This window comes from Blennius ocellaris (assembly GCF_963422515.1).
Source record: "Blennius ocellaris genome assembly, chromosome: 19".
NCBI classification, from domain to species: domain Eukaryota; kingdom Metazoa; phylum Chordata; class Actinopteri; order Blenniiformes; family Blenniidae; genus Blennius; species Blennius ocellaris.
Window position 1 is genome coordinate 14,910,855 of NC_137668.1, and position 26,098 is coordinate 14,936,952.

General features: G+C 38.9%; 6 protein-coding genes across 6 annotated transcripts; 3 read left to right on the plus strand and 3 right to left on the minus strand.

The window, feature by feature from the left end:
* Nucleotides 1–837: 837 nt before the first annotated feature.
* On the plus strand, nucleotides 838–1,496 carry LOC308144223 (protein MIX23-like; the record flags this gene model as incomplete). Its single annotated transcript, XM_080515278.1, has 4 exons — nucleotides 838–973; nucleotides 1,069–1,215; nucleotides 1,312–1,371; nucleotides 1,452–1,496. The coding sequence occupies exons 1-4, from the start codon at nucleotides 863–865 to the stop codon at nucleotides 1,494–1,496; spliced, it is 363 nt and encodes a 120-aa protein (XP_080371404.1). The 5' UTR covers nucleotides 838–862.
* Nucleotides 1,497–2,549: 1,053 nt separating this feature from the next.
* On the minus strand, nucleotides 2,550–3,222 carry LOC308144096 (cystatin-A5-like). The gene is made up of 3 exons (XM_080515136.1): nucleotides 3,126–3,222; nucleotides 2,930–3,031; nucleotides 2,550–2,777 (listed from the first exon to the last, which is right to left on the minus strand). Exons 1-3 carry the CDS (start codon nucleotides 3,195–3,197, stop codon nucleotides 2,664–2,666), a joined length of 288 nt encoding a protein of 95 aa, XP_080371262.1. The 5' UTR covers nucleotides 3,198–3,222; the 3' UTR covers nucleotides 2,550–2,663.
* Nucleotides 3,223–12,960: 9,738 nt separating this feature from the next.
* On the minus strand, nucleotides 12,961–13,735 carry LOC308144228 (cystatin-A5-like). The gene is made up of 3 exons (XM_080515284.1): nucleotides 13,600–13,735; nucleotides 13,404–13,505; nucleotides 12,961–13,251 (listed from the first exon to the last, which is right to left on the minus strand). The coding sequence occupies exons 1-3, from the start codon at nucleotides 13,669–13,671 to the stop codon at nucleotides 13,132–13,134; spliced, it is 294 nt and encodes a 97-aa protein (XP_080371410.1). The 5' UTR covers nucleotides 13,672–13,735; the 3' UTR covers nucleotides 12,961–13,131.
* Nucleotides 13,736–17,836: 4,101 nt separating this feature from the next.
* Nucleotides 17,837–18,583, plus strand: LOC308144136 (cystatin-A5-like). The gene is made up of 3 exons (XM_080515189.1): nucleotides 17,837–17,960; nucleotides 18,055–18,156; nucleotides 18,308–18,583. The coding sequence occupies exons 1-3, from the start codon at nucleotides 17,877–17,879 to the stop codon at nucleotides 18,425–18,427; spliced, it is 306 nt and encodes a 101-aa protein (XP_080371315.1). The 5' UTR covers nucleotides 17,837–17,876; the 3' UTR covers nucleotides 18,428–18,583.
* A 3,757-nt stretch (nucleotides 18,584–22,340) lies between these two features.
* LOC308144129 (protein MIX23-like) lies at nucleotides 22,341–23,219 on the plus strand. The gene is made up of 4 exons (XM_080515175.1): nucleotides 22,341–22,462; nucleotides 22,560–22,706; nucleotides 22,803–22,862; nucleotides 22,943–23,219. Exons 1-4 carry the CDS (start codon nucleotides 22,352–22,354, stop codon nucleotides 22,991–22,993), a joined length of 369 nt encoding a protein of 122 aa, XP_080371301.1. The 5' UTR covers nucleotides 22,341–22,351; the 3' UTR covers nucleotides 22,994–23,219.
* Nucleotides 23,220–24,167: 948 nt separating this feature from the next.
* LOC308144224 (cystatin-A5-like) lies at nucleotides 24,168–24,707 on the minus strand (the record flags this gene model as incomplete). The annotated part of the gene is made up of 3 exons (XM_080515279.1): nucleotides 24,168–24,287; nucleotides 24,440–24,541; nucleotides 24,636–24,707. 3 exons carry the CDS (start codon nucleotides 24,705–24,707, stop codon nucleotides 24,168–24,170), a joined length of 294 nt encoding a protein of 97 aa, XP_080371405.1.
* Nucleotides 24,708–26,098: the final 1,391 nt, after the last annotated feature.

The window sequence follows — 26,098 nt, forward strand, 5'->3', positions numbered from 1 at the left end:
CTCTCCTCTCCTCTATCATTTCACCCCAACCGGTCAGCAGAATGCCACCACCTCTGAGTCTGGTTTCTGCAAAGGTTTCTCCCTGTTGGGGGGAGTTTTTCCTTTCCACAGTCGCAAACACACCTGCTTGCTCATGTGGATATGTTGGGCTTTTCTATTTTCTCTATAAAAGCAAATTGGAATGACTGTAATGTATTTAAAAATGTCTTTCTTTCTTTTCTTTTTTTTTATAAAAAAAAAACAAACAAAAAACTAAACAATTATGTCCTATGGTTTGATGTTTTGCTGAGCACGTGTTCTTACTTCCATTAAACTAAGTTTGAAGAAAAAAAAATGCGAGGAATGCAGGAAAAATTGAGAAAATGATTTAAATCCACTCAATTCCTGCTCAGAGGGCAATATTCCAATTTAAACTTACAGAAATGGTTCATCCAAAGCAGAATATCTTTTCTGATGTATAGTCAAATGAGCGTTGCATGTATCAGAAATCTGTTTTTGCTTTTTACAAGTTACACTTTCCCACAACTAATTATTCAACTTCAGCAGTGAAACAATTCTTCAATACCTGTGCTGTCATCACAAAAACACGTTATTGTTCTCCTAAAAATTTAAGCATCACAGACTGTCTGATTGAATAATTTAACTATAAAACATGGAAATGTTTTGTTCTTTAACAAAGTCGGATTGAAAGCGTAATATTGTCAACGATCACACTCCAGCAATTCTTGCTGATTAATCTAACTAAATGTTCTTAGTGAAAGCTGTACTGGTATTGTCACCATTGGGATCAAATAAGAGGCTTATTTGCTTGTGTGTCTGAGAAAATCTTCCACTTTGTGTTTCTTAGGAGGTGCTGACGGTGATGCGCACCATAGATGACCGCATCGTCCATTCCCTGAACACCACCGTGCCCACAGTGTCCTTCTCGGGCAAAGTAGATGCAACGCAAACCTGCAAGCAGCTTTATGAATCTGTAAGAACTGAATGCATCCCACTGACAAATCTTCAAAACCGCCACTGTGAGTTCTTGAGATTTTTTTTTCTTGAGCTGTGTTTTCTCTTGTGCAGATGATGGAGGCCCACCTGAGCCGAGACAAAGCCATAAAGGCCTGCATAGCCCAGACGTCTGAAGTGGTGGGACAGCTGCGTGAGCAAAGAGCTAAAGACAGTGAAAACTTGGCACTAATCAAACAGCTGAGAAAGGAGCAGACCAATGTGAGGCCAATTTCTCATGCTATCTCGTGAACCTCAGCACTGCTGTTGAGCTCCCCCTGTGTGTGAATTCAAAGCATTGTTTGTCTTTGACTCCAGTTGAAGCTGATGCAGTCGGAGCTGAATGTTGAAGAAGTCGTCAATGATAGAAGTGTGAAGGTACGTTGGTGCCGGTTCACGAGTGACGCCATTTAATCACACCTTAGAGAAGCCCACAGATAAAATGTTTTGTTTCTCAGGTTTTCAACGAAGGAATCCACTACACACCTCCAAAGGTGAAGTGAAACTGTCTGATAAAAGGAGTCGTTTCACTCGCTGAGGTTCAAATCCAGACTGGAGTCAAACTGTGAACCTGCTGCGGAGTCCTGGCGGCATTCGGTTCATCGTACTGACTAATCGGACCTCCTCTCCAACACACCCGTATTCCACTATGATTATTGTATGGCATTACCACCGCTGTAAAACTGTCATCTCTGTGCTTCTTCAATGAAAATTATTGTGCAAAAAGAGTTTTTTAAAGACGGTGAAATACTTTGAAATGTGTGCGTTTGTTTTGTTTTAATCTGTGGCAAATTTTCTGGCTCACAAGAAGCTGTTTATTTCCTTGAAGGATTCCTGGTGTTGAATATTGATGTTTGTAGGTCCTTTCATTGGATTATCATCACATCAATAGAATTTCTACTGAGTTGTCATCTGAAGCTATCATGACACCAAACACGTTTTCTGTAGTGCCTTGATATAATCCTAAATGCAAAAGAAATGACCATCAACCTGAAATTAGTTTTGTAAAAAGTGGCCATACAGGTAAAATTACTACAGTAACAACATTGTGGCCCTGTTGTACTTTGGATAATGGACTCTGGAAGAGAAAAATGACTCGTGTATCAACAACTCTTAACAGTTTAGATGGTACTTCTGTTGATTTGTTAGTATGCTGAGCTGCAGCACGGGGCTACGACCTGAATAGATAATCTCAAGGCGCAAACAGTCAAATCAGTCACCAAATCAAGCACGTTTTAATACTTGTGTGAAGTGACTGAATATTCAGGGAAAACGAATGCAGGCTCAAGGAGAAAAAACAATCTCCACATGGTAAGACCCACAATAGGAACGGAACCAGGGATGCAGTAATTTTGACATGAGGCCCCTATGATTCCCTTCAGAATAGATATCAAATCATACAGAATAAACACAGCAACGCCTTTATATTTTTTCCTCATTTTTTTGCTGGACATTTAAATTGAATCAAAATGTAAATAAATTCTACACAGAAACAGTTAAGAGGTGGAAAAACAACTTTTTTTTATTGTTATTCACCAATCAGTGATGTGTTGAAACAGAGTAATAAGAATGGTCTGGGCGTTGCTAAAATCCAGACAACACATCCTCCCCTTCTTCACATGGAAAAGCCTGAAGAAGGTTCTGACCTGGGGAGACTGGACGCATGGTCACTAAAACGGCTCAAGAGGATCATCCTTGGCATGTTGTTGCACACCGCTCAGGGAAAACTCATCTCCTGGAAGGTTCACATGTACTATGATATGAAGGTAGTCTCCCACGTGAACCTGCAAGTAATGCATCTGAATTAATATTCAACACAATCTTTCATTGTTCAACAAATTGTCTCTCTGATGCTGTTATTCTGACGTTACACACATCTGACGTTATATTTTGCTCGATTGATAAATAACAACAAATAAAGGTTTTTTTTAATTACCTTGATGAGAAAGTTCGCCCCATTCACAACCTGACTCCTGTATTTAATGGCTCTGAATTCCTTAGAATTTTTCCCGGTCTCCTTCTCAACCTCAGTCTTGACCTGTGAATCACATAAAACAAGAATCCAGAGTGTCACATACAACAAAGAGATGCATGTGGGAGGATATTAGAAATCAAGGTTGGTTGAAGCTCACCTTGTCGCAGATCTTCTGAATCTCTGGAGTGGCATCCTCCGTCGGCCCGTATCCTCCAACTGGATCAGACATTCTGGAAAAGTCCTCTAAAGAAAGACTGGTCTGCTTGTATGGGTGCAAAATGCTTCATTTCATGTGGTTGTCTCCTGTATTTATGCTGCACAGCTGGAAGCACCTGAGCAAGTGTCACATGAAGGGCGGCATCACACGTCACCTCAGCCAGTTTATTTACTCATCACATTTACAGTTACTCCCCAAATTATTATGCAATCCGTCCATTCTTGTCCAAAGGTACTCAAGGCAAGTTGAAATGCTTCATGTTTATTGCAGACAAAACATTATATGAATAAGGCAACTCAAAATAACTTAAATAAGTGACAACGAAACAAAATATGAAGGAATAAAGGTTCAAAAATAAACAGAACAATGACTTAAAGTAATTACTTGATCAGCATGGCAAAGCTGTGAGAAAGTGTGAGATTAGGCATGCTGCTTCAAATCTCTATGAAAGAAAATATAAAGTGATCATATTTAGAATCTTTATGTTTTCTTCTGAAATAGCTAAGGTAATCTAAAGAAAATATTGGCATGTGGGAAGAATACATTTTGCTAATTATTGAAACAGATGTTATTTTTTATTGCAGCATTAATTTTTTGTGTTATTGGCATTGAAAGGTTCATCTATTCTGGTCTGTGCATGTTTTGATCATTGGATTTTCCGTTCAGTACGGAGCCCCTCTGGTGACATTGGTGAAAAAAATATTATTGTTTAATAACGCGTGGCCACGCGTTATTAAGGTGTGGGAACGAGATAAATAAGGCGTGGCCACGCGTTATTAAGGTGTGGGAACGAGATAAATAAGGCGTGGCCACGCGTTATTAAACTGCCGTCAAGTGAGCCGGCACTCAATTTTAACGGTTTACACCCAATTTCACTTCAGTGCAATACTAGGCATACTCCTTTGTTACTACAAGAAATATGAAAGAATATTACTGTATACATTTGGAGAAAAGTTGTCACGGCGGGGAGCCGGCGTGTGGAGTGTCCTGAACCCAAAAGCAGACCTCAAGCAGGAAGTAGTTTGCAAACAGTAAGGTTTATTGTGAAAACAGGGAAAGGGGAGCTGGAACGGTGACGGGACCCGGGGGAACTCTGGGGGGCCTCTTGGAACCGGGACTGGACCCGTGAGAATCTTCAGGGGGGGCCTCTCGGGGATTTCGGGCATTGGGGGCCTGGGGAACTCGCGGGCTTCTTGGAAACGGGGACGGGGCCCGGTGAACTCGCGGGCTTCTTGGAAACGGGGACGGGGCCCGGGGAACTCGCGGGCTTCTTGGAAACGGGGACGGGGCCCGGGGAACTCGCGGGCTTCTTGGAAACGGGGACGGGACCCGGGGAACTCACGGGCTTCTTGGAAACGGGGACGGGACCCGGGGGAATCTCTGGGGGGGGGGGGGGGGGCTCCTGGAACCGGGACGGGACCCGGGGGAATCTCTGGGGGGAACTCTTGGAACCGGGACGGGACCCGGGGGAATCTCTGGGGGGAACTCTTGGAACCGGGACGGGACCCGGACGGGGAACTTCTTGGAACCGGGACGGGACCCGGACGGGGAACTCTTGGAACCGGGACGGGACCCGGACGGGGAACTTCTTGGAGCCGGCGTCGGAACAGGAACGGGAACCACCCCGGGGAGGACACTCACCCCCCGGGGAGGACAACACCGACGCACCTCCACACGGAGTGAAGACTAGCAATCCTCTGGCACCGGACCCTCCTCCCTGCAGGGCTTAAGACTGCTTGACAATCAATTAGCTGATTGCCTGCAGGAGTGCCAGAGAGGATCCGGTGCTGGAGCGAGGTGTGTGAATCCTGACAAAAGTACTCTTAAACTTGGATCTGTTGATCGAAAATGATGGTCTCATCTATTTTCAAATTGCAATAAAATGGAATCCTTAATAGGTTTATGCCTGATTCCACTTCAGGCAGTACTAGTCATACTCCTTTACTACTACAAGCAGCATCAACGAACTTACCAAAAAGAAGTACATTCAAGTATACTTCAAGTATAATAAAAATCAAGGTAGTATACTTCAAGTTTACTTTAAGTGTACTTATCAGAAGTATACTTTACCAAGTACATTTTAAGTATACTAATAATTGTACTTATATATATACTTATTCTAAAGTTTACTTACATTTAGACTATACTTGTACTTGACTATACTTATCAGAAGTATACTTCACCAAGTACATTTTAAGTATACTCATAATTATGCCAATGCTATATATGTATATACTTATACTAAAGTTTACTTACATTTAGACTACACTTGTACTTATCAGGACATTTCACCAAGTAAAGTTTAAGTATATTAAAATTTAGGCTATACTTTTATACTTATATGTATACTTACACTAAAGTTTACATTTAGATAATACTTGTTCTTGAGTATATGTTATTAAAATGAAATATGACAAGATATAAAACTATTTGCAGTTGTATTTTTGACTGTAGCCCATTTAATATATTTTCACATTTGCTAGATTGTTTCTGTACTATACTATACTGTAAGATTATCCAAATCATATCGATCCGATATTTGATATTTTTGGCAAAAGGTCAGTATGTATGTGGCTTATAAGTTTATAGCCTACGTGAACCTGGTGTTTCTCATAGTCTACATAGTGTCATAACCTTTTTTCTGTTTATTTCAAACAACTTCCAACCCTTAAATGGCACATAAAACCACCTATTTTATAACAATGGAAAAAGGAAAAAAATAACTTATCAGGTAGTTTATTAATGCTCATAAAATGGGAACATTTATTAAAGACAATGAGCTCTTTCAATCCCGTTCATATGGATTTGGCAGAGGTACAACATACAGTTTATCAGTCTCAACAACTACACATTTCTTTAATATCTTATCAGGCCAAATGACATACACATTTCCAGTCTTAACTTCGTGAATGAAAGTACTCTCTACATCAATCTTTGAATCTTTACACAATGGCCTGTTAGATTTACTCAGCTTCTCTACCAACACACAAGAATGTTTGCTACATGCACAGTATCCCGGGTTTTCATGTGCACACTTTTCTTTAAAGACAACCAAGTCATTAATTAAACACAATTTACCATCATTCAAAGATACAGCACTGTTGAATCTTTTTTTCAGCCGTTCATAGACTTTCAGACTGTGAAACAAAACAGCTGTAACCAAAATACGCCTGTAATACCAGAAGCAGTTACTTAGATTTTCACATAGTTTTCCAATGGCAAGCCCATGTGAAGCTGGGATGTTTACCTGCCATGGAGGATGACCAAATCCTTATACCCTATAACAAGAATAAAGATACCTTTTTTCAGGTGTTCATCTGCATCAAGTATCACATACACGGGGACAGTCAGCTCTAATGCCAAGGTATTTCAAACAGCATTCACAATAAAAGTGTACTTCATATGTAGATGAGCTTCCAAATTCTTTTTGGAACAGGTAATTGGAGGATGGGATCAAACCAGGAAAGGGAATTTTGAGCATTTCAAGCAAATGAGTCACTGCTTCACCAGTCAAATTGTGCCGCAACAGAAAGGACAGGAGCATCAGTAGTCTCTCCTTTAGTTCCCGGAGGACCAGGATACAAGAGCTTGTCACCAGCATCTCCCCCATCTTCATTGACCTAGACAAGAGAGCACACCCAAAATGTTAGTAGTTGACATATTTAAAGTTTGGGAAAAAAACGTTTTTCTTGAATTACCAATCCCACAGAGCCACTCGATTAAAACAAACACTAATAAAATATTTTTATACATCATATTTTCAAATCCCAAAGCATAGTATGACTCCTAACTTTGCTGAAATATAAGTTTATTGAACACATATGATAAAGCATGCCCCTCATGTGTTATGTGTTAGGTATAATTAAAGAAACCAGGCGGGTTTTCGTAAGGTACACTTTCGAATGCTTGTATATTAAAGAGGGTCTAACTTTGATTGACATCCCATAAGCATCAGAGCCAAAGGCGAGGCTACGACTGAACTACACGCCCGGCCAGGGTCAAGTCTACAATGAAGATCCCGCCCATATGCCTTCTTCTCGGGGGAGGGGGGTCACTTTGTGAACATATTAGACAAAAAGCCTGCGACATAAATTAAAAAAAAAAAGTATGGGCGTATTTTGTTCACTTTGCTTCAGAGTAAAAAACTAAGTAGGCTACACAGTTGCAAGACAACAGTATACCCTGTCGTTCATAACTTACCTTTGCTTCCTTCCATCTGTTCCGTGTTCTTTTAGGGATTTGTTCTGTGCCATCCTCCAAGTACTTCTTGTACAGTTCCGAACGTTTTGCCATGATTTCGCTACAAAAATGTACAACGATCCTCCATTACGCTTCACGTTTCTTCTCTCTGCCTTCTCATTTCCCAGCATTCATTTCGACACGGTAGTCTCGCGGTACTACACGTAGTGCGACCCAACTTCGCTGCATAGAGATAGTTCATTCGCGCTCCTTCAACCATTCGCGCTCTTGCAGGTGAAGGAAAAATGAAAAGAAAAACGGGAGCTCGTCGACGAGATAGATGTGTTAAAACCTTGATATGGCGTATGCTATTTATTACTTTAAAGACAAGGCTGTAGAGGTGGGACCAATACAATGGATGAAGTAGGACGACCAAAAACAAATGTCATCCAAACCTTTTAACGAGTGCCCTAATCTGGAGGATGAAGATGGCTGGTTAAACGTCAAGTGGACAGGCGGACGTAAGGGGAAAAAAGACGGCCAAAGGACGCTTCCAGCGAAGATTTTAATGATCAGCGGTCAGTATATGTGTGATTTATCTTTTATATATTTATTTAAGTAAAATACCTTTCCAGAAAAAATTATGTTACAACACCGCGTATTCGGCTTATTACACGGTTTTTGTCAAGTCAATTGCACATTTGGGCTGAAATCAAGGCCTTAAATGTCATTATAAAGCATTAAATTGCATTCAAACTGGCATAAATGTAGATTTCTGGGAAAATTATGACATTGCTCAATAATTTTTACTGTTTAAGTTAATCAAATATACCAATATGATTGTCTAAAGTTATATGTGTGAACAGTTTATCAAGTTTATGGTGACGTTTTCTTGCATGTGAAAAATTTGAGTTGACATATTCATTATTGTGCATTTTTGTGTCTCATTGCACTCTTTTAATGTTTCTCATAGACAATTACACTGACCTGTGTAAAAAGAGAGGACTTCATAAAAGGAGAAGATATCTGGAAGAGACCAAACGATAATGAGAAACGAAAGAGAACGGCCAACAGCAAGTGGATGGAGAAAGAGCAATCGACCGAAAGGCAATCAAAACAGGTAAAACATTATTAAAAAAAAAAAAAACGTATGACTACATACAAAGCTCTATAACTGATTAAGCATACACCTCATGTCATGAAAATGAAAAGTAAATCTTTCCTATATTCAAGTGATTTTTGAGTCTCTCATGTCATCTCTGTATGGTCTGAGACTCTGCACATGCAGCGTCTCCAGCAACATGGAGCTGCCTGTGGAGACCTCTGTAAATAATGCAGATCGACATACACAGCAGCCCGCATTGGCTGATGCCGATACACGTAAAAACGACAAAAATCGGCTGATAATATCGGCCGGTCACTCATACTTTCCAAATACTAACATGCAAAATATCTATTTGGCAGCAAAAGACAAAAAAAGCATCTTCATCCTGTCCTGCAAAAGAGGCTGCAAATCAAATGATTGAAGAGTTGAAGAAGGATCTAATGGAACAGCAAGCTTTGGAGGTAATTTGTATATTTTTTGTTTAATTTAGGAAATAATCTGGCAATCTATTGGGGCTGCTAGTAGTTTATATCGGCGACCTTGCTGTGCTTATCTTCGGCAGAGAAACGCTCGCTTGCTCAAGTTTGACCGGAAGACAGTCAGCAGCACATAAAGATGTGGAGTCCAAGCCACAACTTGATGCTGCAAAACTTGATGCCATTGTTGGTGAGTGTACTTAACTACTTTTAAATATCAAAATAAATTGTACTAACACGTTACACCGTTGCTTAGTTCTCCATTGTTGTTTTGATGCAGCACGGGAGGGAAAGGGTTAAGTCTGCAGAATCAGTAAGGAAAACTGCAGCAAAAAGTCAAAAAGCAAAAAAAGGTGTGAGGAATTCACCTGTGGGTAGCTACAAAAGCTTTCCACATAAAATCATGTGTTGGTAACTCTGTGTGTACAAGGAGCAGCGAGAACAGTAAGAAGTGACAGGAGACATGCAGACGTTATCATAGAGCCACAATTTGAGAGCCACTGGTCTAAACCAGGAGGATCAAACTGGCATGTGGACTTCTGGAGGTCGTCAGGAAAATATCAATGATACAATATTAGGAGTTCACTAAAATAGTTGCACTTTTCTATTTTATTATTTGACTATTTATAAACGTATACACATATATATCAAAAGTACCAATGGATGGTTTTCTGATGGAAATCTCCCGTTTCTTTCATTGCATACAAAATCTAAGACCATTTTAAGCATTTCAAAGTGCACTAACTTTAACTTTGTACATCCAGACGTTTTGACTTGCTATAAAGAAAAGTGTTAAAAGATAGAAGTCTTGTCTAAAATTAATAAACCCTGCTGCTTGTTTTGCATATTTGACAATCGATACCTTTTTCCATCATGGGTGTTCAGTTAAAGCATTATATGCTTGCCTATTATTGATTAATTACATCAAAATTAACTTATCTATTGTGATCAATCAAATTTTAAAAGTCTGCTTAATCTGATATTCAAAAAAATGATTCACAGCAGTATTATTAATTGAAGTATGAACTGTTAAGATTTTGTGGTGTCAGAGTTCACCTAACAGTACAAGTGTTAATTTCTTTTTGTGTGTGTGTGTGTTCACAGGGCATGCTCAGTCGAAGTTTCCATCTATGAGCGTTCAAGATGTGAGAAAAATAATAAGAAAGAAATGCAACAACGAAAACTTCAAAAAAGCATCAACAAGCAAGCAAGTGAATGCTTAAAACAGACAATTAAGACATGTTCAGAATAGTTTGTGTTCTCAAGTTTGTTTCCTCCTGTTAAACATATCTGTTGTTATAATGTTCAATTTCTACAATTCTCTGTATGTTGAATAAATGTAAACAAAATTGCTTTGCTGTTTTCTTAACTTTCTTTTCTCAGCATAAAGGTGAAGTATCACGAAGTAGTGGACTTGAAATGTATTGGTAATAATAGTAATACCAAGTTTACTTTAAGTATACTGTAAAGTATACTTTCAAAGAGAGAAGTATACTCAATTATATCAGAAGTACACTGGAAGTAAACTTAAAAGATTACTTTAAGTATACTTTTGGCATACTTTAAAGTATACTTGTAGTATACTACAAGTGGGCCAATTTAGTCCCAAGGAGTATACTTGTAAGTGTCATTACTTTAAGTATACTGTAAAGTATACTTTCAAAGAGAAAAGTACACTCAATTATATCAGAAGTACACTACAAGTAAACTTGTATTATTACTTTAAGTATACTGTAAAGTATACTTTCAAAGAGAGAAGTATACTCAATTATATCAGAAGTACACTACAAGTAAACTTGTATTATTACTTTAAGTATACTGTAAAGTATACTTTCAAAGAGAGAAGTATACTACAAGTAAACTTAAAATATTACTTTAAGTATACTGAAAAGTGTACTTTCAAAGATAAATGTATACTCAATCATATCAGAAGTACACTACAAGTAAACTTAAAAGATTACTTTAAGTATACTTTTGGTATACTTTAAAGTATACTTGTAGTATACTACAAGTGGGCCAATTTAGTCCCAAGGAGTATACTTGTAAGTAAACTTCTAGTGCAAATATAAGTATACTTGGTAGAGTATACTATGTATACTTAAGTACACTTGATATTACATACTTGAAGTATACTTCTTTTTGGTAAGGTAGGAATTTGGAGAAAAGTACTTTTAAACTTGGAGCAAATTAATGAAGGCAAGACCATTATTTTCGACCAACAGATCCAAGTTTAACATTACTTTTCTCCAAATGTATACAGTAATATTCTTTGATATTACTGGTACTGGTAAAGGACTATATCAAGTATTGCACTGAAGTGAAATCAGGCATAAACCTATGAAGAATCTTTTTTTATTGGAATTTGAAAACAGGTGTGATAAATCATTATTTTCATTAATTTGCTCCAAGTGTAAGAGTTCTTTACTCCAAATCCCTACAGTAATATTCTTCGATATTGCTTGCAGTAACAAACAAGTATGTCTAGTATTGCCTTGAAGTGGAATCAGGCATAAACCTATGAAGGATTCCATTTTATTGCAATTTGAAAAGAGACGAGACCATCATTTTCAATCAACTCCAAGTTTAAGAGTACTTTTCTCCAAATGTATACAGTAATATTCTTTCATATTTCTTGTAGTAACAAAGGAGTATGCCTAGTATTGCACTGAAGTGAAATTGGGTGTAAACCGTTAAAATTGAGTGCCGGCTCACTTGACGGCAGTTTAATAACGTGTGGCCACGCCTTATTTATCTCGTTCCCACACCTTAATAACGCGTGGCCACGCGTTATTAAACAATAATATTTTTTTCACCAATGTCACCAGAGGGGCTCCATACTGAACGGAAAATCCAATGATCAAAACATACACAGACCAGAATAGATGAACCATTCAATGCCAATAACACAAAACATTAATGCTGCAATAAAAAATAACATCTGTTTCAATAATTAGCAAAATGTATTCTTCCCACATGCCAATATTTTCTTTAGATTACCTTAGCTATTTCAGAACAAAACATAAAGATTCTAAATATGATCACTTTATCTTTTCTTTCATAGAGATTTGAAGCAGCATGCCTAATTTTCCACTTTCTCACAGCTTTGCCATGCTGATCAAGTAATTACTTTCAGTTATTGTTCTGTTTATTGAACCATGTTAATCAAAAGACGGATCTTAACAGTCTAATTGATTCTGTATTGTTTTGGATTCATGTCGGCTACTGTCAAATTCCATTTAAATTCATTTTCCTTACATTAAACAGTCTAAATACACATTTCCCAGTACAGTTTTTGTGATGTGATTATATTCACAATCACAAATAAAAGTTACTGATTAAGATGCAGGATGTAGCTTACAGTGCATTCATGTTATCATTGATCCCCGTAATATTCAAAATTAAAATAACATTGCCAATCGGTCATTGTGAAAATGTTGGGTTTTTTTTGTGTTTCACAATTATGTTGGTTTTGTGAAGTCAATTAGACAGTTGTTTGAACACAAGCTTGGCTGGCTTTTGCTATTTACAAAAGCTGAACAGCAGGTGTCACCGTGCAATTCCACTTAATTGTATGCTGTTTTTGGCAAAACAACTGTCAAACTGCAGCGGCAGAGAATCCAAGACCCCAGAGCACCATGTGGAGTATTTCTGGACAAATCGGCAGACTGTGGAAAGCGGGGCTCGGGGATTACTGTTCACAGGTAAGATGGAACATTAATATTGTTTGAATTTTGTGAATATAAAAGTATTGTTCTATATTTCTGTCCACTAGCAAACTCGTAGCAGCTTCCATGAGCTCGACTTTGTTTACAGGCTTAAGGAGAATAAACACTCTACCCACAACTGGAACGGAACCAGGGATGCAGTAATTTTCACATGAGGCCCCTATGATGCCCTTCAGAATAGACATCAAATCAAACAGAATACACACAGCAACACCTTTGTATTTTTTCCTCATTTTTTTGCTGGACATTCAAATCGAATCAAAATGTAAATAAATTGAACACAGAAACAGTTAAGAGGTGGAAAAACAACTTTTTTTTATTGTTATTCACCAATCAGTAATGTGTTGAAACAGAGTAATAAGAATGGTCTTGGTGTTGCTAAAATCCAGACAACACATCCTCCCCTTCTTCACATGGAAAAGCCTGAAGAAGGTTCTGACCTGGGGAGACTGGACGCATGGTCAATGAAACGGTTCAAGAGGATCATCCTTGGCATGATGTTGTTGCACACCGAGCAGGGAAAACTCATCTCCTGGAAGGTTCACATATACTATGATATGAAGGTAGTCTCCCACGTGAACCTGCAAGTAATGCATCTGAATTAATATTCAACACAATCTTTCATTGTTCAACAAATTGTCTCTCTGATGCTGTTATTCTGACGTTACACACATCTGACGTTATATTTTGCTCGATTGATAAATAACAACAAATAAAGTTTTTTTTTAATTACCTTGATGAGATAGTTCACCCCATTCACAACCTGACTCCTGTATTTAATGGCACTGAATTCCACATAATCTCTCCCGGTCTCCTTCTCAACCTCAGTCTTGACCTGTGAATCACATAAAACAGGAATCCAGAGTGTCACATACAACAAAGAGATGCATGTGGGAGGATATTAGAAATCAAGGTTGGTTGAAGCTCACCTTATCGCAGATCTTCTGAATCTCTGGAGTGGCATCTCGCGTCTCCACGAATCCTCCAACTAGATCAGACATTCTGGAAAAGTCCTCTGAAGAAAGACTGGTCTGCTTGTATGGGTGCAAAATGCTTCATTTCATGTGGTTGTCTCCTGTATTTATGCTGCACAGCTGGAAGCATCTGAGCAAGTATCACATGAAGGGCGGCATCACACGTCACCTCAGCCAGTTTATTTACTCATCACATTTACAGTTACTCCCCAAATTATTATGCAATCCGTCCATTCTTGTCCAAAGGTACTCAAGGCAAGTTGAAATGCTTCATGTTTATTGCAGACAAAACATTATATGAATAAGGCAACTCAAAATAACTTAAATAAGTGACAACGAAACAAAATATGAAGGAATAAAGGTTCAAAAATAAACAGAACAATAACTGAAAGTAATTACTTGATCAGCATGGCAAAGCTGTGAGAAAGTGTGAGATTAGGCATGCTGCTTCAAATCTCTATGAAAGAAAATATAAAGTGATCATATTTAGAATCTTTATGTTTTCTTCTGAACTAGCTAAGGTAATCTAAAGAAAATATTGGCATGTGGGAAGAATAAATGGCGATAATTATTGAAACAGATGTTATTTTTTTGTTGCAGCATTAATTTTTCCTCCTCTCCAACACACCCGTATTCCACTATGATTATTGTATGGCATTACCACCGCTGTAAAACTGTCATCTCTGTGCTTCTTCAATGAAAATTATTGTGCAAAAAGAGTTTTTTAAAGACGGTGAAATACTTTGAAATGTGTGCGTTTGTTTTGTTTTAATCTGTGGCAAATTTTCTGACTCACAAGAAGCTGTTTATTTCCTTGAAGGATTCCTGGTGTTGAATATTGATGTTTGTAGGTCCTTTCATTGGATTATCATCACATCAATAGAATTTCTACTGAGTTGTCATCTGAAGCTATCATGACACCAAACATGTTTTCTGTAGTGCCTTGATATAATCCTAAATGCAAAAGAAATTACCATCAACCTGAAATTAGTTTTGTAAAAAGTGGCCATACAGGTAAAATTACTACAGTAACAACATTGTGGCCCTGTTGTACTTTGGATAATGGACTCTGGAAGAGAAAAAATGACTCGTGTATCAACAACTCTTAACAGTTTAGATGGTACTTCTGTTGATTTGTTAGTATGCTGATCTGCAGCACGGGGCTACGACCTGAATAGATAATCTCAAGGCAAACACAGTCAAATCAGTCACCAAATCAAGCACGTTTTAATACTTGTGTGAAGTGACTGAATATTCAGGGAAAACAAATGCAGGCTCAAGGAGAAAAAACAATCTCCACATGGTAAGACCCACAATAGGAACGGAACCAGGGATGCAGTAATTTTGACATGAGGCCCCTATGATTCCCTTCAGAATAGATATCAAATCATACAGAATAAACACAGCAACGCTTCTGTTTATCTGTCCTCAGTGTAGCCCTGCTGGAGTAACGATATCGTGTCCCATGTCCCGTGTTTCTCTGGAATTTCTTGAGTGACGATATCAATATGCCCATGTCCCGTGTTTCTCTGAAACTGCTTGAGTGACGATATCAATATGCCCATGTCCCGTGTTTCTCTGGAACTTCTTGAATGACGATATCAATATGCCAAACAGAAATAAAAGAAGACATTGAGAAATTAAAAGATAAAAGGCAATTAAAACAGTTGAGCAGACCTCTTGTGTTCAACAAGTTTGTTTCACAAGTGAGAAACAGATAAACTCAAAGCTGCTTTACTTTGTTTGGTTCTGGTTCTGGAACACACAGTAGTCCTGTCTCAGACCACCGGAGAGGTCTGGATGATTCATGGTCCAAGACCACGCAACACTTTGTAGAGCAGAAGGAAGATTTTAAAATCCATCCTTTCACTCACAGGAAGCCATTGTGTTGTTTAGAGGACCGGTGTGATCTGGTCCAGTTTATTGGTGTTTGTAAGAACTCTGACAGAAACATTCTGGATCAGCTGAAGCAGGTTGATGCTGAAGTAAAACTGTATTTAGATAATGTTGAAATTGAAAGGGTTTAGGAGTATAATATATGATAATAGGGCATAATAGATGACAAACTTTGTTGGAAGCCTCACATAGAACACGAAAAATGAAAATTGTCCAAGTCTATTTCTCTTCTTTACAAAACTAGAGACTAACTGAATAATAAATGTCTACATTTATGGTACTGTTCACTTGTGCTGCCTTATATGACATATTGTGTGGACATGTGTGGAAAAACATGTAAGACTAACTTGGTTCCAACAATCAAATTGCAGAAAAGAGTGATTAGGATCATAACTAGAGCAGGATAAGGGGATTCTGCCAATTAACTTTTCATACAATCATCCACATAAAAATTTCTGGATATTATATATTTTAAAATATAAGAAATTGTGTTCCGTGTAATGAATATTAGCATTCCAGATGGTATTCAAAAATGGCTTTTTCAAAGAAAGACAATTTATAATTTAAGGGGGTGTTAATGTTTGAAACCTGTAAAGTAAGAACAAATGTTAAATATAGATAGTCGTGTTTATTAACTCTTCGCCACAAATAATAAAAAAGGCAAAATAGCACACAAACGTTACTCTGTACTGGTTTATGTTGTTTATGAACTCATGGAACAGCCTTGCGTAAATATTCTCATATTGCTGTCAGATAAAAAAGAAAAATCCTCCAGTGCAGAATACTTGTTTGCATATTTGATGAGTTATAATATGTTTAATTAGAAGAGGAGAACTAATAAAACTGTGGAATACTGGCATAGGTATACCAAGTTTTGTTGATATTGTTTGGTAGCGTCATGTGAAATTTGATAGTTATATCCTGAAGGATGGAGAGATCAGGTAAATCCCCACTGAGGTCGTTTTAGAGTGTGCTCCTGTGTGAAGTATAATACATACGTGGTGTACACATGCTTTTTCAGTCTAACATTCATGAAGAATACTGAAATAAATCTATAACATTCAGCTTTAAATCTATAATATTCAGCTTTTACCCTACACCTTCTGTTGTTGCTCCTCACTTGGGTTTAGCAGACAGCACAGCCATCTTATCCACAGGGCCTGGATGATTGTTAAACTTGCGTTAACTTGTGCTAAACACAACATAGTTTAGGGAATATCACCAACCAAGTGTCTGGGGCTTCATCTATAAATCAATGTGAATATTGTGCAGACTGGAAGAGCAAAGCCACATGGTGGTTGCATAAAGCTGCTCCAGCCACCGTGATGCACCAACTCCACAGGACTGTGATCTTTCAGTACCAACTGGTAATAAAATGTCATAGTTTCTATTTATTAATCTCAAGCTTGTTTCATTCTTGACTTGTTCTTTGAAAACATAATCTGGGTTTTTAAATAACTTTTTTTTTTTTTTATCACCAATAGCCACTGTGTAGATGTCATGTATGTTGGAGTATTTTTTCTAACATGCCTAGTGCACTGGATAAATATCCATAATCGAATTAATTCAGTTCACAATAGTCTCATACCTACAACACCAGCTTGTGCCAAAAATAAATTAATATTAACAATGAGAGGCACCAGATGCAAAAAGAACTGATCACTGATCTTTTTTTTCCTTCTCTGAACGGAAAATCCAATGACCAAAACATACACAGACCAGAATAGATGAACCATTCAATGCCAATAACACAAAACATTAATGCTGCAATAAAAAATAACATCTGTTTCAATAATTAGCAAAGTTTATTCTTCCCACATGCCAGTACTTTCTTTAGATTACCTTAGCTATTTCAGAAGAAAACATAAAGATTCTAAATATGATCACTTTATCTTTTCTTTCATAGAGATTTGAAGCAGCATGCCTAATTTTCCACTTTCTCACAGCTTTGCCATGCTGATCAAGTAATTACTTTAAGTCATTGTTCTGTTTATTTTTGAACCTTTATTCCTTCATATTTTGTTTCGTTGTCACTTATTTAAGTTATTTTGAGTTGCCTTATTCATATAATGTTTTGTGTGCAATAAACCTGAAGCATTTCAACTTGCCTTGAGTACCTTTGGACAAGAATGGACAGATTGCATTAGAATTTGGGGAGTAACTGTAAATGTGATGAGTAAATAAACTGGCTGAGGTGACGTGTGATGCCGCCCTTCATGTGATACTTGCTCAGATGCTTCCAGCTGTGCAGCATAAATACAGGAGACAACCACATGAAATGAAGCATTTTGCACCCATACAAGCAGACCAGTCTTTCTTTAGAGGACTTTTCCAGAATGTCTCAACAATGTGGAGTAGTTCTTGGAGGATACGGGCCGACGGAGGATGCCACTCCAGAGACTCAGAAGATCTGCGATAAGGTGAGCTTCAGCCAACCTTGATTTCTAACATCCTCCCACATGCATCTCTTTGTTGTATGTGACACTCTGGATTCCTGTTTTATGTGATTCACAGGTCAAGACTGAGGTTGAGAAGAAGACCGGGAAAAATTATAAGGAATTCAGAGCCATTAAATACAGGAGTCAGGTTGTGGAAGGGATGAACTTTCTCATCAAGGTAATTTAAAAAACCTTTATTTGTTGTTATTTATCAATCGAGCAAAATATATCATCAGATGTGCTCGTGGACAGAATAACAGCATCAGAGAGACAATTTGTTGAACAATGAAAGATTGTGTTGAATATTAATTCAGATGCATTACTTGCAGGTTCACGTGGGAGACTACCTTCATATCATAGTATATGTGAACCTTCCAGGAGATGAGTTTTCCCTGAGCGGTGTGCAACAACATCATACCGAGGATGATCCTCTTGAGCCGTTTCCGTGACCATGCGTCCAGTCTCCCCAGGTCAGAACCTTCTTCAGGCTTTTCCATGTGAAGAAGGGGAGGATGTGTTGTCTGGATTTTAGCAACGCCCAGACCATTCTTATTACTCGGTTTCAACACATTACTGATTGGTGAATAACAATAAAAAAAAGTTGTTTTTCCACCTCTTAACTGTTTCTGTGTTCAATTTATTTACATTTTGATTCGATTTGAATGTCCAGCAAAAAAATGAGGAAAAAATACAAAGGTGTTGCTGTGTGTATTCTGTTTGATTTGATGTCTATTCTGAAGGGCATCATAGGGGCCTCATGTGAAAATTACTGCATCCCTGGTTCCGTTCCAGTTGTGGGTCTTACTATGTAGAGTGTTTATTCTCCTTAAGCCTGTAAACAAAGTCAAGCTCATGGAAGCTGCTACGAGTTTGCTAGTGGACAGAAATATAGAACAATACTTTTATATTCACAAAATTCAAACAATATTAATGTTCCATCTTACCTGTGAACAGTAATCCCCGAGCCCTGCTTTCCACAGTCTGCCGATTTGTCCAGAAATACTCCACACGGTGCTCTGGTGTCTTGGATTCTCTGCCGCTGCAGTTTGACAGTTGTTTTGCCAAAAACAGCATACAATTAAGTGGAATTGCACGGTGACACCTGCTGTTCAGCTTTTGTAAATAGCAAAAGCCAGCCAAGCTTGTGTTCAAACAACTGTCTAATTGACTTCACAAAACCAAAATAATTGTGAAACACAAAAAAACCCCAACATTTTCACAATGACCGATTGGCAATGTTATTTTAATTTTGAATATTATGGGGATCAATGATAACATGAATGCACTGTAAGCTACATCCTGCATCTTAATCAGTAATTTTTATTTGTGATTGTGAATATAATCACATCACAAAAACTGTACTGGGAAATGTGTATTTAGACTGTTTAATGTAAGGAAAATGAATTTAAATGGAATTTAACAGTAGCCGACATGAATCCAAAACAATACAGAATCAATTAGACTGTTAAGATCCGTCTTTTGATTAACATGGTTCAACAGAATGTGGGTCAAAGTGCAACATAACGATGATGAGGAACTTCATGGGAAAAAATGGGAAATGAACACGATCACTGTTTCTTTCAGCGAACCGTCTCATTTCCACAAACAGCAGAACAAACTCCTGTAACATTTACTAAGGAGAAAATCCTTCACTTCATGCAACGCTTATATTGGGCATTGATAGTATGGATGCCACAAAAACAGATGAATGACGTGATGAACAATGCACGACCGGGCCAAGATGGCGGCTGTATTTCCTGCGGCCGCCATCGTAGCCTGGTCGTCAAGTCCGTAAACACAAACTGCAGCAGCAGAGAATCTTAGGTTACGTCCGAAATGTCCCTCCTATCTCTTTATCTATCGACTTTACCTAAACCCCGTGGATGACATCACGGGGTTAATGAAAGGTTTTCATTGTGACTGATTAGATAGTGGAGGAGCTGTCACTCCAAGCTCCCGGTCTGCCATATTGTCTCAATTAGAATGCGTTAGTAGCTAATACAAATTAAGAGTTAAAGTATCTAAAGGATTGAAATGTAACATTTGTCATTTTTGTTTACTCTCTTAAAATGACAGAATCATATCAAATCAATCTTTAATCAAATCAATCTTTATTTATATAGCATTTTTTTATACATTGAAGTGACACAAAGTGCTTTAACAAGAATTAAAAACAGTGCAAAGATAAAATAGATAAATAAAAAGCAGATGAACACACATGCACACATTTCTGTTTGGCATTCAATTATGTCCTATGGTTTGTGTCCTATGGTTCTGCCGCTGAGCAGCGGTAGAACGCCCGGGCCCCCGCTACCCCTTCATTTTAAACCGCACCTGAGACATACACATTGCACCCACCTCTTCAAAACACAAATACACATCTCTACATGCATCCAACACCCCTCAGGGTGGAGGGGGGGTGGGGGCTCCCCCCAGCACCTCCCGCTGTGGTCCCACCGTGTTCCGGGGTGAGTGCGGCTGGAGTACGGGGGGCACGCTCGCTCGAGCGTGGCGCCTCCGGGGGGGCTGGGTAGTGGTTCTCCCTCCCTATTCACAGTTGGATTGGTGGAGAATGGGGCTCCTGGGGGTTGGAGGGTGGCTGTCCTCCGGCCGGGCCTGGCTGGGCCTTCGCTCCTCCTGGTCTGGGGGGGGGGGGGGGCAGGTCTGGGGCTCTGCGGCTGGGGCCTTCTCTGTCCCACCGGGGTTGGGGGGGTGGTGGGGGGGATGGCCACCGGGGGTGCGGCGGGCTCCGCTGTCGGGGCCGGGGGGGCTCCCTGCCCGCGTGGCCTGGGAGCGCTGCACTGGCCGGTCCCGGCTTGGCGGCTCGGGTCGGGGCCTGGGGCCTTGCAGCCCTTTATCCTTCTCTTGTGGGCCCCTCTGGCCTGGGGGGGGGGTCCTCTCTGCGCGCTCCGTCTGGTGCCTTCTGGGTTGGGGCGTGGCTCTCCGGGGTGGTTTGTTGGGGCCTCACTGGGTCTGGTGGGTTGCTGGATGCCGGAGTGGCGGTGTCTGGCCCTGGTGACCTCGGCCCCCGGGGTGGTGCCGCGGGCCCCCCCACAACAGTTCCATTCACATCCAGAGGAAAAACTACACGCACGCACACACACACACACACAGACACACACACACACACGCACACACACTTCCATTCCTCATTGACGAGATTGTTCTGTTAATTATCAAAATCAAGTTGTTGTTTGCTTTTGTTGTTGTTGTTGTTGTTGGTGGTGTTTTTTTTTCTCTTCCTGTTTTTGTTTGTTTTTGTTTTGTTTTTTGTTTCGTTCTGTTTTTCTCTTTTTTTTCTTTTCTTTGTTTTGTGTCCTTTTGTTTTTGCTTTTGTTATAATTGTTGTGATTATTTTGGTTTTTGCTCTGTTGTTGCTCAGGCTGATTTAATCTCATGGCAGTTGGAAAATATTTAGATCACTGTGATTATTGTATTATTAAAAAGAAAAAAAAATGTATGTCGCACTAACAAGGGTATTGTTTGTATCTCCCCACCAAGTCTTTCTCTGTCTTTCCTCTCCTCTCCTCTATCATTTCACCCCAACCGATCAGCAGAATGCCGCCACCTCTGAGTCTGGTTTCTGCAAAGGTTTCTCCCTGTTGGGGGGAGTTTTTCCTTTCCACAGTCGCAAACACACCTGCTTGCTCATGTGGATATGTTGGGCTTTTCTATTTTCTCTATAAAAGCAAATTGGAATGACTGTAATGTATTTAAAAATGTCTTTCTTTCTTTTTTTTTTAATAAAAAAAAACAAACAAAAAACTAAACAATTATGTCCTATGGTTTGATGTTTTGCTGAGCATGTGTTCTTACTTCCATTAAACTAAGTTTGAAAAAAAAAATGCGAGGAATGCAGGAAAAATTGAGAAAATGATTTAAATCCACTCAATTCCTGCTCAGAGGGCAATATTCCAATTGAAACTTACAGAAATGGTTCATCCAAAGCAGAATATCTTTTCTGATGTATAGTCAAATGAGCGTTGCATGTATCAGAAATCTGTTTTTGCTTTTTACAAGTTACACTTTCCCACAACTAATTATTCAACTTCAGCAGTGAAACAATTCTTCAATACCTGTGCTGTCATCACAAAAACACGTTATTGTTCTCCTAAAAATTTAAGCATCACAGACTGTCTGATTGAATAATTTAACTATAAAACATGGAAATGTTTTGTTCTTTAACAAAGTCGGATTGAAAGCGTAATATTGTCAACGATCACACTCCAGCAATTCTTGCTGATTAATCTAATTAAATGTTCTTAGTGAAAGCTGTGCTGGTATTGTCACCATTGGGATCAAATAAGAGGCTTATTTGCTTGTGTGTCTGAGAAAATCTTCCACTTTGTGTTTCTTAGGAGGTGCTGAAGGTGATGCGCACCATAGATGACCGCATCGTCCATTCCCTGAACACCACCGTGCCCACAGTGTCCTTCTCGGGCAAAGTAGATGCAACGCAAACCTGCAAGCAGCTTTATGAATCTGTAAGAACTGAATGCATTCCACTGACAAATCTTCAAAACCAACACTGTGAGTTCTTGAGATTTTTTTTTTTCTTGAGCTGTGTTTTCTCTTGTGCAGATGATGGAGGCCCACCTGAGCCGAGACAAAGCCATAAAGGCCTGCATAGCCCAGACGTCTGAAGTGGTGGGAGAGCTGTGTGAGCAAAGAGCTAAAGACAGTGAAAACTTGGCACTAATCAAACAGCTGAGAAAGGAGCAGACCAATGTGAGGCCAATTTCTCATGCTATCTCGTGAACCTCAGCACTGCTGTTGAGCTCCCCCTGTGTGTGAATTCAAAGCATTGTTTGTCTTTGACTCCAGTTGAAGCTGATGCAGTCGGAGCTGAATGTTGAAGAAGTCGTCAATGATAGAAGTGTGAAGGTACGTTGGTGCCGGTTCACGAGTGACGCCATTTAATCACACCTTAGAGAAGCCCACAGATAAAACGTTTTGTTTCTCAGGTTTTCAACGAAAGGTGCCGAATCCACTACACGCCTCCAAAGGTGAAGTGAAACTGTCTGATAAAAGTAGTCGTTTCACTCGCTGAGGTTCAAATCCAGACTGGAGTCAAACTGTGAACCTGCTGCAGAGTCCTGGCGGCATTCGGTTCATCGTACTGACCAATCGGACCTCCTCTCCAACACACCCGTATTCCACTATGATTATTGTATGGCATTACCACCGCTGTAAAACTGTCAGCTCTGTGCTTCTTCAATGAAAATTATTGTGCAAAAAGAGTTTTTTAAAGACGGTGAAATACTTTGAAATGTGTGCGTTTGTTTTGTTTTAATCTGTGGCAAATGTTCTGAGTCACAAGAAGCTGTTTATTTCCTTGAAGGATTCCTGGTGTTGAATATTGATGTTTGTAGGTCCTTTCATTGGATTATCATTACATCAATAAGATTTCTACTGAGTTGTCATCTGAAGCTATCATGACACCAAACACGTTTTCTGTAGTGCCTTGATATAATCCTAAATGCAAAAGAAATGACCATCAACCTGAAATGAGTTTTGTAAAAAGTGGCCATACAGGTAAAATTACTACAGTAACAACATTGTGGCCCTGTTGTACTTTGGATAATCGACTCTGGAAGAGAAAAATGACTCGTATATCAACAACTTTTAACAGTTTAGATGGTACTTCTGTTGATTTGTTAGTATGCTGAGCTGCAACAAGGGGCTACGACCTGAATAGATAATCTCAAGGCAAACACAGTCAAATCAGTCACCAAATCAAGCACGTTTTAATACTGTGTGAAGTGACTGAATATCCAGGGAAAACGAATGTGGGCTCACGGAGAAAAAAAACAATCTCCACATAGTAAGACCCACAATAGGAACGGAACCAGGGATGCAGTAATTTTGACATGAGGCCCCAATGATTCCCTTCAGAATATATATCAAATCATACAGAATAAACACAGCAACGCCTTTGCATTTTTTCCACTTTTTTTTTTTGCTGGACATTTAAATTGAATCAAAATGTAAATAAATTCTACACAGAAACAGTTAAGAGGTGGAAAAACAACTTTTTTTAATTGTTATTCACCAATCAGTAATATGTTGAAACATAGTACCGGTAATAAGAATGGTCTTGGTGTTGCTAAAATCCAGACAACACATCCTCCCCTTCTTCACATGGAAAAGCCTGAAGAAGGTTCTGACCTGGGGAGACTGGACGCATGGTCAATGAAACGGTTCAAGAGGATCATCCTCGGTATGATGTTGTTGCACACCGAGCAGGGAAAACTCATCTCCTGGAAGGTTCACATGTACTATCAGATGAAGGTAGTCTTCCACGTGAACCTGCAAGTAATGCATCTGAATTAATATTCAACACAATCTTTCATTGTTCAACAAATTGTCTCTCTGATGCTGTTATTCTGACCTTACACACATCTGACGTTATATTTTGCTCGATTGATAAATAACAACAAATAAAGGTTTTTTTTAATTACCTTGATGAGATAGTTCACCCCATTCACAACCTGACTCCTGTATTTAATTGCTCTGAATTCCACATAATCTCTCCCGGTCTTCTTCTCAACTGCAGTCTTGACCTGTGAATCACATAAAACAGGAATCCAGAGTGTCACATACAACAAAGAGATGCATGTGGGAGGATATTAGAAATCAAGGTTGGTTGAAGCTCACCTTATCGCAGATCTTCTGAATCTCTGGAGTGGCATCTCGCGTCTCCACGAATCCTCCAACTAGATCAGACATTCTGGAAAAGTCCTCTGAAGAAAGACTGGTCTGCTTGTATGGGTGCAAAATGCTTCATTTCATGTGGTTGTCTCCTGTATTTATGCTGCACAGCTGGAAGCATCTGAGCAAGTGTCACATGAAGGGCGGCATCACACGTCACCTCAGCCAGTTTATTTACTCATCACATTTACAGTTACTCCCCAAATTATAATGCAATCCGTCCATTCTTGTCCAAAGGTACTCAAGGCAAGTTGAAATGCTTCATGTTTATTGCAGACAAAACATTATATGAATAAGGCAACTCAAAATAACTTAAATAAGTGACAACGAAACAAAATATGAAGGAATAAAGGTTCAAAAATAAACAGAGCAATAACTGAAAGTAATTGCTTGATCAGCATGGCAAAGCTGTGAGAAAGTGTGAGATTAGGCATGCTGCTTCAAATCTCTATGAAAGAAAATATAAAGTGATCATATTTAGAATCTTTATGTTTTCTTCTGAACTAGCTAAGGTAATCTAAAGAAAATATTGGCATGTGGGAAGAATAAATGGCGATAATTATTGAAACAGATGTTATTTTTTTATTGCAGCATTAATTTTTTGTGTTATTGGCATTGAATGGTTCATCTATTCTGGTCTGTGTATGTTTTGATCATTGGATTTTCCATTCCGAGAAGGAAAAAAAACAAAAAACAACAAGTCCTTATTTGATTTTCTTTTTAAAATTCACAAATCAAAAATGAAAATCAATGCATTTTCCTTTATCAGGATCAAGAAGGGACAAACAGAACTTTAAAAACGACTGATTTTCATTTTCTGTTTGTCAAAACAAATAATAATAATAATAAGTTTATTGCAGACAAAACATTATATGAATAAGGCAACTCAAGATAATTTACAGTTTTGTCTCTGTGCCTCGGTTTGGAGTCGCCATGGTCCAAATGGTGCATTGAATAAATGGCATGAACCCACTTTGAACGTGTAATTAATCAAAAACATGCAATATGACCAAAACATCTTCACTCTTGCAGTAAATTTCAGGTTTGAAGGATTGAAATCCCTCGCCATGTCTGTGTGAGACTGTTGCGTGAACATGTGTCATCGCAGTGGGAGGACTGTTGCTAAACAGATTGCAAAAATGGACAAATCAAATCCTGGAAACACGGGCAGAAGTTGCATTCAAAGGACACTTTGTGAGTCAAAAAATGTTGTAAATGCACAGAAAAATCTCGGAACAGGGAGTGAGGCCCTCAATGCAGCTGTTGCTCAAAAATGCAGAGGATGCAACCTCCTACACATCAAATGTGCAATGAAATTCTCCACCAGCAATCTGGCCTCACCTATCCCTTTGCAACAGTTATAGTTGAAATTACAGTTAAACTAAAGTGGGAAGAGCCGCAGGTTATAT